The sequence below is a fragment of the Somniosus microcephalus genome, chromosome 6 (assembly GCF_052327205.1).
Source record: "Somniosus microcephalus isolate GS21.2 chromosome 6, FLI_Smic_1.0, whole genome shotgun sequence".
Classification (NCBI taxonomy): domain Eukaryota; kingdom Metazoa; phylum Chordata; class Chondrichthyes; order Squaliformes; family Somniosidae; genus Somniosus; species Somniosus microcephalus.
The window spans coordinates 61,736,276-61,748,708 of record NC_140992.1 but is presented as its reverse complement, the minus strand read 5'-3'; the positions used below and the strand labels follow the sequence as shown (position 1 = coordinate 61,748,708).

The 12,433-nt window shown below is 45.2% G+C and overlaps 1 protein-coding gene across 1 annotated transcript in view; it reads right to left on the bottom strand.

Annotated features, from left to right (window-relative positions):
• zmat3 (zinc finger, matrin-type 3) overlaps positions 1–12,433 on the bottom strand; it is a 78,475-nt gene that overhangs the window by 32,003 nt on the left and 34,039 nt on the right. The window contains exon 3 of the mRNA XM_085991181.1: positions 319–488. Within this exon, the coding sequence (XP_085847307.1) occupies positions 319–488 (170 nt within the window). The remainder of the gene's footprint in view (positions 1–318; positions 489–12,433) is intronic.

Genomic DNA, 12,433 nt, shown 5'->3' with positions numbered 1-12,433 from the left:
AAATGTCAAAAGTTTCAAAACTCCCGAGAGGGCACTGTTCCAATGATTGACTGCTGGTTGGATGATGGGCCTGTCCTAAGGTATGTAGAGGATGAGCGCATGAGGAAGAATCACCTTTGTCTGTAGACAGTAAAAGAAACAACTGATATTTAGATGCCTATCATTGAAACAAAATGTAATTAGGTTTCTACATTTAGAGGTGAAACATCCATTTACATTTTTCAAAATTATGATGGTACTATAACAGAAAGTAGATGTTGTACAAAAACTTAACATTAAAAATCTTGTTATAGAATTCTTAGCTGTTAGCATACATACGAAAGTGAATTGGATTTCTGAGCCTCTGCTAGCCGCAGTCTCTTGGCATGGTTCTTTCCTTGATAATGTGCTTGTGCCACAGCTGGGGAGCTAAAAGAAGCATCGCAGAGTTTGCAGTAATCATTTGCTGTGGCCAGAATCACACGACCTGCTGTCTTGGAGGACCCTGACTGAATGGAAAATAACACTCATCAATAATTCACAAACATAAAGGAGGCAGATAATGAATGTTAAGTCCCAGAGAGCTCCCTGTAGACAAAAGAATAACCACAGTAACAGTTATTTCTTATCCTTGCACTGTAAAGGTAGCAAAGACCAAAAGAGGCAATGTTTAAGTACTTTAGTTATTTAAAACAACAATGTTTGCAGAATTATATACTGTGGGTGCAGTTATAATACCATCTTTGTGTCAATATACAGCCACTTCTGTTCAGAAAATATATAATACCGTGTGAAATATAATGCCAATATGGTGTCAAGTCGGGTTTAAAAAGTGCACCAATAGGCTCCCTGGGGGCAAGGCTGGGTTAATTCCTCCTGCTTTATTCATGTAATATTTAGTTCACCTCCTTCTTTTACACTGTTCTCGTTTAGAGTTTTAGCAGCACATTGTAGTGATGTTATAGCAACAGTATATTCCTGTTACTGTTAGTTTGCCTTAAAATAATTTTGTATTCAATACAGAGCTGGGTGTACACCACCAGAACAGCCACGACTGTCAGAACACACTCTCTGAGCCTTCAACAAGAAAGAGTACACACTGGCAGTGTTTCTGGATGTAGAAAAGGCTTTTGACAACGCTTGGCACAATGGACTACAGTACACTATCTCCCAGCTTGACATCCCAGGTTAAGCTGATTCGATGGATATCACATTTCCTGGTGGAGCACAATATTGCTATCAGAGTGGGGAAAGAAATTTCCACTTAGTTTTGTCCAATGGCAGGAGATCTGCAGGGTTCAATTGTCAGCCCACTCTTGTTCCTCATTTATGTCACTAACATTCCAACACCAAAACAAAGGATTAATGCTTTCTCATAATTTGCTGATGGCATGGCCATCTGAGTATCTTCTACGAGCTTGAATATAGCCTCAGAAAAGCTTCAGAGATGCATAGTTGATCTGGAGGAATGGACATGTGGATGTCCAAAGGAAGTAAGCACAAGGAACAGATGTGAGGATGAACTGCTGTCAAAACTAATCAAAACCAGCAGACAACAGAAGGGTTGTGACTTTTGAATCTTAAGTAGGCCTTCGCCTGCTTTTAACAGGAGCCTTATTGAGGGCCTAAATCGCCACCATAAATATTACAGCGGCTGGGAACACGACAGCTTGGAGTCGGGATCTTGATATTTAGGGTTTTAACCCCTCGTCTGACCCAAATCCTGCCCAACAAGGGGGGGGGGGGGAAAGGAGGAGGGGGCTAAAATCGAGGCCAACATCTCAGATAACTGATGAAAGGTCATCGACCTGAAACATTAACTCTGTCTCTCGCCACAGATGCGGCCTGACCTGCTGAGTATTTCCAGAATTTTCTGTTTTTATCTCAGGTAACTGAGGGGTGTCTGAATTATTTTGGAAGGAGAAAGCAGTAGAAAGACCAAATTGATATAAAAATGAATTAAACATTACTGCAGCACTTGAGCACGTAATCTAGGCTGACACTTCAGTGCAGGACATGCCGTTTTTTGGATGAGACATTAGACTAAAGTTCCATCTGTCTATTCAGCTGGATGTATACGAGGCAATGGGATTTTTTCTCAAGAGCAGCAGGGAGTTCTTCCGTTGTTCTGGCCAACATTCATATTTAATCAACACCGCCATAAGATTAAATAGTCATACATCTCATTGCTGCTCCCAACTCATGCACGACTGCACTTAAGACATCTTAACTGTCCGGCCTCTGGCCCTCCATTCATCATGACATTTCTGCAGCTACCGATTTGCTCAACCACACCCTCATCATCACCTTTGATACCCTAGTCCCTATTAAAATCATTACTCTCTCTCTCACCCTGGCTGTTCCCCCTAGTACGGCCCTTATCTCCGCTCCCTTAAGTCCAACGAGGTGGCATTACACTACTAGGTGTATTCCAAAGGCCACCAACTAGTGGGAAGGATACAGGAGGAGCAAATTTGCAGTGAAATTACAGAGAGGTGCAAGAACTATAGAGTAGTGATAATGGGGGACTTCAATTATCCTAATATAGACTGGGATAGTAATAGTGTAAAGGGCAGAGGGGGGGAAGAATTTCTGTTGTGTTCAGGAGAACTTTCTTGATCAGTACGTTTCCGGCACATCGAGGAAGGAGGCATTTCTGGATCTGGTTCTGGGGAATGAGGTGGGTCAAGTGGAGCAAGTGTCAGGAGGGGAACATTTAGGGAACAGTGATCATAGTATCATAAGGTTTAGATTAGCTATGGAAAAGGACAAGGAGCAAGCTAGAGTAAGAATACTTAATTGGAGGAGGGTCAATTTCAGGGGGTTGAGAACGGAGTTGGCCCGGGTAAATTGGAATCAAAGATTGGCACGCAAAACTGTAATCGAACAATGGGCTGCCTTTAAAGAGGAGATGGTTCGGGTACAGTCAAGGCACATGTCCACGAGGGGGTAAGGTAGGGCAATCAAAGCCAGAGCTCCCTGGATGACGAAAGAGAGAGAGAGAAAGATGAAGCAGAAAAAGGGGGTGTATGACAGATGTCAGGTTGAGAATACAAGTGAGAACCAGGCTGAAAACAGAAAGTTCAGAAGGGAGGTGAAAAAGGAAATAAGAGGGGCAAAGAAAGAGTATGAGAATAAACTGGCAGCTAGCATACAAGGGATTCCAAAAGTCTTCTATAGGCATATAAATAGCAAACGGGTTGTAAGAGGAGGGGTGAGGTCGATTTGTGACCAAAAAGGAGACTTACGCATAGCAGCAGGGGGCATAGCCGAGGTACTAAATGAGTACTTTGCATCTGTCTTTACCAAGGAAGATGATGCTGCCAAGGTCATAATGAAAGACAGGTAGTTAAGATACTGGATGGGATAAAAATTAATAAAGAGGAGGTACTAGAAAGGCTGGCTGTACAAGTCACCAGGACTGGATGGGATATGTAAGGGGACAAAAATGACTTCTTAGAATTAAAAGTTAGAAGAAACTTTAACTTCTTAGAATTAAAATTAGTGGAAACTAGAAGTTGATAAGTTTGTCTCCTATCCTTGCTTAGGAATGTAAGACCTAGACAAAACAGGAACTGTAAAGCTAATAAGCTGGTCTTGTGTCCTTGCTTAAGATAAGACAGGACATACAGATTCTCAAAGCATGATTCTGTAGACCAATCAATGAGCGTACGCCTCAAGTTAGGGTATAATTGCTGTACGTATTTGATACTCAGTGGAAGAATCCTTTCTCTGGGATGAGACTGAGATTTTCCCCTTGCATATGCTTGAATAAAGATCGTGAAACTTATCCGAGGTGTCCGTCTGGTGAATTTGTGGTTGCTATAGGGCAAGTGTCGACCCTTATCTCAGGGGGTCCGCTTGAGAGGAGGGAAGACTTCTCTTTTACCCCAACAGGATGCATCCTAGGATGCTGAGGGAAATAAAGGTGAAAATTGCAGAGGTACTGGCCACAATCTTCCAATCCTCCTTCGATACAGGGGTGGTGCCAGAGAACTGGAGAATTGCAAATGTTACACCCTTTTTCAAAAAACGGGTGTAAGGTTAAACCCAACAACTACAGGCCAGTCAGTTTAACCTTGGTGTTGGGGAAGCTTTTATAAACAATAATAATCCGGGACAAAATTAACCGTTACTTGGACAAGTGTGGATTAATTAAGGAAAGCCAGCATAGATTTGTTAAAGGCAAATCGTGTTTAACTAACTTGATTGAGTTTTTTGATGAGGTAACAGAGAGGGTTGATAAGGGCAATGTGGTTGACGTGGTGTACATGGACTTCCAAAAGGCGTTTGATGAAGTGCCACATAATAAGCTTGCCATCAAAGTTGAAGCCCATGGAATAAAAAGGGACAGTGGCAGCATGGATATGAAATTGTTAAGTGACAGGAAACAGAGTAGTGGTAAACGGTTGTTTTTCAGACTAGAAGAAGGTGTTCCCCAGGGGTCGGTACTAGGAGCACTGCTTTTCTTGATATATATTAATGACTTAGACTTAGGTGTATAAGGCACAATTTCAAAATTTGCAGATGACACAAAACTTGGAAGTATAGTGAACAGTGAGGAGGTTAGTGATAGATTTTAAGAGAACATAGACAGGCAGGTGGAATGGGTGGACACATGGCAAATTAAATTTAACGCAAAAAGTGCGAAGTGATACATTTTGGTAGGAAGAACGAGGAGAGGCAATATAAACTAAAGGGTACAATTCTAAAGGGGGTGCATGAAGAGAGAGACCTAGGGGTATATGTGCACAAATTGTTGAAGGTGGCAGGGCAGGTTGAGAAAGCGATTAAAAAAGCATACGTGATCCTGGGCTTTATCAATAGAGGCATAGAGTACAAAAGCTAGGAAGTTATGAATCATCTTTATAAAACACTGGTTCGGCCTCAACTGGAGTATTGTGTCCAATTCTGGGCATTGCACTTTAGAAAGGACATCAAGGCCTTAGAGAGGGTGCAGAAAAGATTTACAAGAATGGTTCCAGGGATGAGGGACTTCAATTACATGGATAGACTGGAGAAGCTGGGGTTGTTTTTCTTAGAGCAGAGAAGGTTGAGAGGAGATTTGATAGAGTTGTTCAAAATCATGAGGGGTCTAGACAGAAGAGATAGAGAAGCTGTCCCCATTGGCGGAAGGGTCGAGAACCAGAGGACACAGATTCAAACTGATTGGTAGAAGAACCAAAAGCGACATGAGGAAAAACTTTTTTTATGCAGCAAGTGGTTAGGATCTGGAATGCACTGCCTGAAAGGGTGGTGGAGGTAGATTCAATCGTGGCTTTCAAAAGGGAATTGGATAAGTGCCTGAAGGAAAAAAATTTGCAGGGCTACGTGGAAAGGGGGGGGGGGGGGGGGGAAGAAGAGCGGGACTAATTGAACTGCTCTTGCAGAGAGCCGGCACGAGCTCGATGGGCCGAATGGCCTCCTTCTGTGCTATTACCATTCCATGATTCTATGAGGGACACAGATTGAACAGATATGGCGGACAACTGGTTTAGCCGTACACCGCCAGATTCACGGACCACAAAGCATTATCAGGTCTTGCTCTCGTCTGCCAAAACTGCTCTCTATTCCAGGATAATTCAGGAATGCAAAGATAACCCCCGGCTACTTTTATCTACTGCTAACTATCATCTTAAACGCCTCTCCCATGTCTCCTCCACCCTCACTTCCAACAACAAATACAAGGAGCTCATGGACTTCTTTGTCCCCAAGATGGACACCATCCGATCAACTGCCTCTGCCACTTCCCTTCCTTCCCCAAGCCCACCTGGCCAAACTGCCTCTATTTCCCTCATGCCCTAGAGCTGAACTCACATCTTTCCCCAGTTTTTCTCCAATCTTCCCTCATGACCTCTCCATGCTCGTCTTGTCCATGAGGTCCACTTACTGCTCTCTCGAACCTATTTCCACCAAACTGCTGAGCACCCAACTTCCTTTTTTGGCTCCCATGTTAGTTGAGATTGTGAATGGATTCTCTCCTCAGGTACTGTCCACCTCTCCTTCAAATCTGCCGTCATCACCCCTCTCCTCAAAAATACAACCCTTGACCCCTCCGTCCTTGCAAACTATCGCCCCATCTCCAACCTCCCTTTCCTCTCCAAAGTCCTTGAACGTGTTGTCGCCTCCCAAATCGGTGCCCATCTTTTTCCGGAACTCCATGTTTGAATCCCTCCAATCAGGTTTCCGCCCCTGCCACAGTACCGAAGCGGCTCTCATCAAAGTCACAAATTACATCCTTTGTGACTGTGACAAAGATAAACTATCCCTCCTCATCCTTCTCGACCTGTCTGCAGCCTTTGACACGGTTACCACTCCATCCTTTCCAACGCCTCTCCACTGTTGTCCAGCTGGGTAGGACTGCACTCACCTGGTTCCATTCTTATCTATCTAATCATAGCTAGAGAATCACCTGCAATGGCTTCTCTTCCCGCTCCCGCATCGTTACCTCTGGTGTCCCCCAAGGATCAATCCTTGGCCCCTCCTATTTCTCATCTACATGCTGCCCCTCAGCGACATCATCCGAAAACACTGTCAGTTTCCACATGTACGCTGACGACACCCACCTCTACCTCACCACCACTTCTCTCGACCCCTCCACTATCTCTAAATTGTCAGACTGCTTGTCCGGCATTCAATACTGGATGAGCAGAAATTTTCTCCAATTAAATATTAGGAAGTCGAAGCCATTGTCTTCGGTCTCCGCTACAAACTCCATCCCTCTCCTTAGCATCCGTCTGAGGCTGAACCAGACTGTTCGCAACCTTGGTGTCGTATATGACCCTGAAATTAGCTTCCAACCACATATCCGCGCTGTTATTAAGACCGCCTATTTCCACCTCCGTAACATCGCCCGTCTCCGCCCCTGCCTCAGCTCATCTACTGCTGAAACCCTTATCCATGCCTTTGTTACCTCTAGACTTGACTATTCCAATACATTCCTGGCTGGCCTCCCACATTCTACCCCACGTAAACTTGAGGTCATCCAAAACTCAGCTGCCCGTGTCCTAACTCGCATCAAAACCTGTTCCCCCATCACCTCTGTGCTCGCTGACCTACACTGGCTCCCGGTTAAGCAACGCCTCAATTTTAAAATTCTCATCCCGGTTTTCAAATCCCTCCATGGCCTCACCCCTCCCTATCTCTTCAATCTCCTCCAGCTCTGCCCCCCCACCCCCACCCCCGAGATATCTGCGCTCCTCTAATTCTGGCCTCTTGAGCATCTCTGATTTTAATCGCTCAACCATTGGCCTTCAGTTCTAAGCTCTGGAATTCTCTCCCTAAACCTCTCTGCCTCTCTACCACTCTTTCCTACACTCCTTAAAACCTACCTCTTTGACCAAGCTTTTGGTCATCTGCCCTAATTTCTCCTTATGTGGCTCGGTGTCAAATTTTGTTTTATAATACTCCTGTGAAGCACCTTGGGACATGTTAAAGGCGCTATATAAATACCAGTTGTTGTTGTTGTTTCTAGGACCTCATTTGCTTGCAAAACAAGACTGATTTCACTTCAAAAGTATTTAAACCAATGCCTGTCTGCCTATTCACATGAGAAGGGTGTTATCCCAGTGTCCTGGCCACCATTTATCCCTCAACTCATCACAACCAAGCGAAGTTAGCCAGTAATTTATTTCAGTTGCTGTTTGTGTGTCATTGATGTGTGGAAATTACTGCCATATTTGCTTAAATAACAATAGTGGCTGTACTTCAAAGGTAATGTATTGTCTATTAATGCATTGGGATGTCCTGAGAACAGGAAAGGAACAAAATAAATGCAAGTTCAATCCTTCTTAAAGATATCATAAGAAGGTATATTCTACAGCCCAGTTTACTCAATATAGATTAGTAATGGTTGCCTAAACTTCTGTCCATAAATAAAACAAGCAACTGCCTAGAGAGATGTCTGCAAAGAATACTAAAACTCTGTAACACCACCAGAAATAAATCCAACAAGAATCCATGTCGTGGCAGAACATTTTTGACACCATTTCCTAAGGTACCTGACAGACACTATTTTAGGTATAAATTTTACATGTGGTCTAAAGATTGCCCTATCCTAATGTCAAATGATGCAAGATGGATCTACCATCACAATATGAAGCTTGTTAAAACTGCAAAGCCAAAAGAAGAGCAGTCCATCTGAAAAGTTAAAAACACATTAAGAAATCATGATTTTGAATGTTTTGGCAATTTCTAAAAATAAGTTAGAAATACTCTACATGTATTACTACTAGATGCACAAATTATTTCATTTTCCAGATGCCCCTCAAAGACCTTGGACAACCATCGATATTCACAAACGGAATTTCCCACCAAAGGTGGATGACAGGCTATAATGGATCCTCATCACGACAGATGATAAATCCTGAGCAAGTTAACATTAAGCAGAAAGTTCTGACAACACCAATACTATATTTACGAAATAGAGTCACAGGAACTGGGAGTAAATCTTTTTCTCACGTTTACAAAATTCTCTAATCTATCCACACTCTTAATTACCAATTTGTCAAAGATTGTTTTTGAAGAATCTGTGCTGTTTGAGCTCTGGCATGAAGCCTCTTCTGTCATGAAATGAACTGTGCTTTCCATTAAAAGATGATTAGCTGATGCACATTGGCAGATCAGGCCATTTAAGGTGCCATACTTTGAGGCATTGTTGGCATATCTATAAGCGTCTCCAGCATCACTTCCATCTCCTCCTCAGATATGTTTCCTTCAAAAAGGGTGTCTTTAGCAGCTTCATTTGATGGTTCATAAGGAAACCTGAAATTAAGCTAGGTGTACCCTGTGCAACTAAGGGGGGAATTTTCCGGGGGGTCAGCGGGCGTGATCGGTGGCGGGTCAGGTGGGAAATGGTTTCTTTGGACAGCGGGTCAGGACACTGCTGTCAACCCGCCACCACATGCATTTCCCAAATGTCGGATCTGTCAGCGCTGAGCAGACCCGACACGCAGCGGTGGGGGAGGCAATTCAGGTCATTATAACCTTGGTAACAGAGGATTAACAACTATTTTGAGCTCACCGTCAGAGTTTACCAGGTTCGCCCACGGGGTCCACACTGCTTGAGGATCCCGTCTGGTAACCTGGACGGGAATTGAATGGCCATGGAATCATCTCATTACTTGACAGCTAGAAATGTACTATAAAAGCTCCCATCTCACAGCTGTTCACTTTCTAAGCTAAGAAGCTGTTGCTTACTGCATTTGGAAGATAGTCTAAGCTTTATACAGGTTGCAAGTGTTTGGAGAAAACTCTCTATCCACTGTCACCTCATTGGAACAACCTCTCGCACCATTGACAGATTGCTTCTGTCATCTCAAGTTCACCTGCCATCTATTACATCAGAATGGGCACGGTTTACACTCTCTCACCTTCGTCCTCAGAATCTGACCACGATCAGCCGCAACACGAGCAGAAACAGGCACACCAGCAGCACCAACAAGACCGCCAACCTTCTCCTCAACCACCTAATGCTGCACAGGGCAGAGCACATTATTGCAGGGCTGGACCATGTCGGAGGCGATACCCCCAACACAGGATATACAGGCAGAGGATGAGCTTCCTCAATATGACGGAGCACCAGTGCCAAAGGAGGCGCAGGCTATCGCGCCAGGTCGTCGCAGATATTTGCAGATTGCTGGAGCAAGACCTGCAGTCCTGAAGAACGGGTAGACAGCCTTTATCAGTAGCTGTCAAAATTACCCTTGCCCTCAACTTCTTCGCCTCAGGCTCCTTACCAGCATCTGCAGCAGACATTTGCGACATCTTGCAGTCAGCCACCTAGAGATGCATCGCACAGGTCACCGATGCCCTCTTTGACAAGTCCGCCAATTATATCAACTTTTCCACTGATGAAGCCAGTGTTACTAAGTGGCGCTCGCTTTGCGACTCTGGCTGGCTTCCCACAGGTGCAGGGCGTCATCGACTACACACATGTGGCCATCAGGGCACCCCATCATAACCCAGCAGTCTTTGTCAACCATAAGGGCTTCCACTCCCTCAATGTGCAGCTCATCTGCAACCATAGGAAGATCATCATGCATGTGTGCGGCAAGTTCCCTGGCAGCTGCCAAGACTCCTTCATCCTGCGCCAGTCCACCATCCCTCAGCTCTTCGCACCTCCAAACAGACTTACTGGCTGGCTGCTTGGAGACAAGGGCTATCCACTGAAGACTTGGTTCATGACACCTTTGAGAAGGCCAAGAAATGAGGCTGAGGAACATTATAATCAAAGCCACATCTCCACCAGAAGCATCATAGAGCAGACAGTAGGGTTGCTCAAAATGCTCTTCAGATGCCTGGACAGATCTGGAGGAGCCCTTCAATATGCAACAGCCAGGGTCTCCAGAATCATCATGTTCTGCTGCGCCTTGCACAACATAGCGCAGCAGTGAAGATTTGGGCTGCATGGGGAACAAGGCGCAGAGCACACAGCCTCTTCGGAGGAGAAGCAGCAGCATAAGGTGTAAGACGAGGATGAGGAAGACCTGGAGGAGCCGGCGGTCCAGATTCCACCAGTATGCGACCACATTGCTGCCCGAGAGGCCAGGGATGGTCTCATCATGGCCAGATTTACTTAACTTTACGCAGCACAGCCATGTGGCTGGCACATGCATAGCCAGGTTGGCATCACCCCACAGCAACACCATAAAGCATCCCTACAATGACCAGTCCATTCTTTTCACTGTCAGCACCATTGCTGGAGCTTAAGGTAGCCCTGACCGTTCACTCTGCCACTTCCAATTGTGCACACACATTTGTCAAGGAACACAGTTTTCAAAATAAATGAGCTGAGGGATGGTGGACTGGCAACAGGACGAAAGAGTCATGGCAGTTGCCAGGGAACTTGGCGCACACATGCATAATGATCTTCCTATGGTTGCAGACGAGCTGCACATTGAGGGAGTGGAAGCCCTTGCGGTCGACAATGGTTGTGATGGGGTGCTCTGATGGCCACACGTGTGCAGTCGATGCACCCGTGGGAAGCCAGCCAGTCACAAAGCTGAACGTACACTCAGTAACACTGGCTTGATCAGTGGAAAAGTTGATATAATTGGCGGACTTGTCAAAGAGGGCATCAGTGACCTGCGTGATGTATCTCTGGGCGGCCAACTGCGAGATGCCGCAAATGTCTGCTGCAGATGCTTGGAAGGAGCCTGAGGTGAAGAAGTTGAGGGCAAGTGTGACTTTGACAGCTACTGATAAGGGGTGTCCACCCATTCCTCTGGACTGCAGGTCTTGCTCCAGCAATCTGCAAATGTCTGCGACGACTTGGCGCAATAGCCTGAGCCTCCTTGACACTGGTGCTCAGTCATATGGAGGAAGCTCATCCTCTGCCTGTATACCCAGTGTTGGGAGTATTGCCTCCGGCGCGGTCCAGCCCTGCGCTGATGCCCTCTGCCCTGTGCAGCATCAGGTGGTTGAGAAGGTTGGCGGTCTTGTTGTTGGTGCTGCTGGTGTGCCTGGTTCTGCTGGTGTTGGGGCTGATCGTGGTCAGATTCTGATGACCAAGGTGAGACAGTATAAACCGTACCCATTCCAATGCAATAGATGGCAGGTGAACTTGAGATGACAGAAGCAATCTGTCAATGGTGAGAGAGGTTGTTCCAATGAGGTGACAGTGGATAGAGAGTTTGCTCCAAACATTTGCAACCTGCATAAAGCTCAATCTGTCTTCTAAGTGCAGTAAGCAATAGCTTGTGAGTTTGGAAAGTGAACAGCTGTGAGATAGGAGCTTTTGTAGCACATTTCCAGCTGTCAAGTAATGAGATGATTCCATGGCTATTCAACTCCCGCCCAGATTACCAGACATGATCCCCGAGCAGCGTGGACCCCGTAAACTCTGAAGGTGAGCTCAAAATAGTTGTTAATCCTCTGTTAACAAGGTCATAATGACCTGAATTGCCTCCCCCGCCGCTGCGTGACCGGTCTGCTCAGCATTGACAGACCCGACAATTGGGAAAGGCATGTGGCAGCGGGTTAACAGCGGTGTCCCGGACCTTATGTTTTGCATTTTATCTTTTTACTGTTTCTTCAGTATCTGATACAATAGCAATATTTAAGTAGCAGCCTTGGCCCAGTGGTAGCACACTTACCTCGGAGTCAGAAGGTTGTGGGTTCAAGCCCTACTCCAGAGACTTGACTACATAATCTACGCTGCCACTTCAGTGCAGTACTGAGGGAGACATTAAATCGAAGTCTAGTCTGTCCTCTCGGATGGATGTAAAAGATCCCATGGTGCTATTTGAAGAGCCGAATCCCTCAACCAACATCACTAAAAAACAGATTATCAAGTTTCTTCTTGATACCCAATTTTAATTGTACTGCAAATTGTTAAGAATTTGCAAGAGTACAAAATAGTGGACTTATCTGCTCTAATTGGATTTTTGTGTAAAGTTAGCAGATTTGTCTGGGGTGTGAACCAGGGTTAATATAAATGAATTGCTGCTTTGTA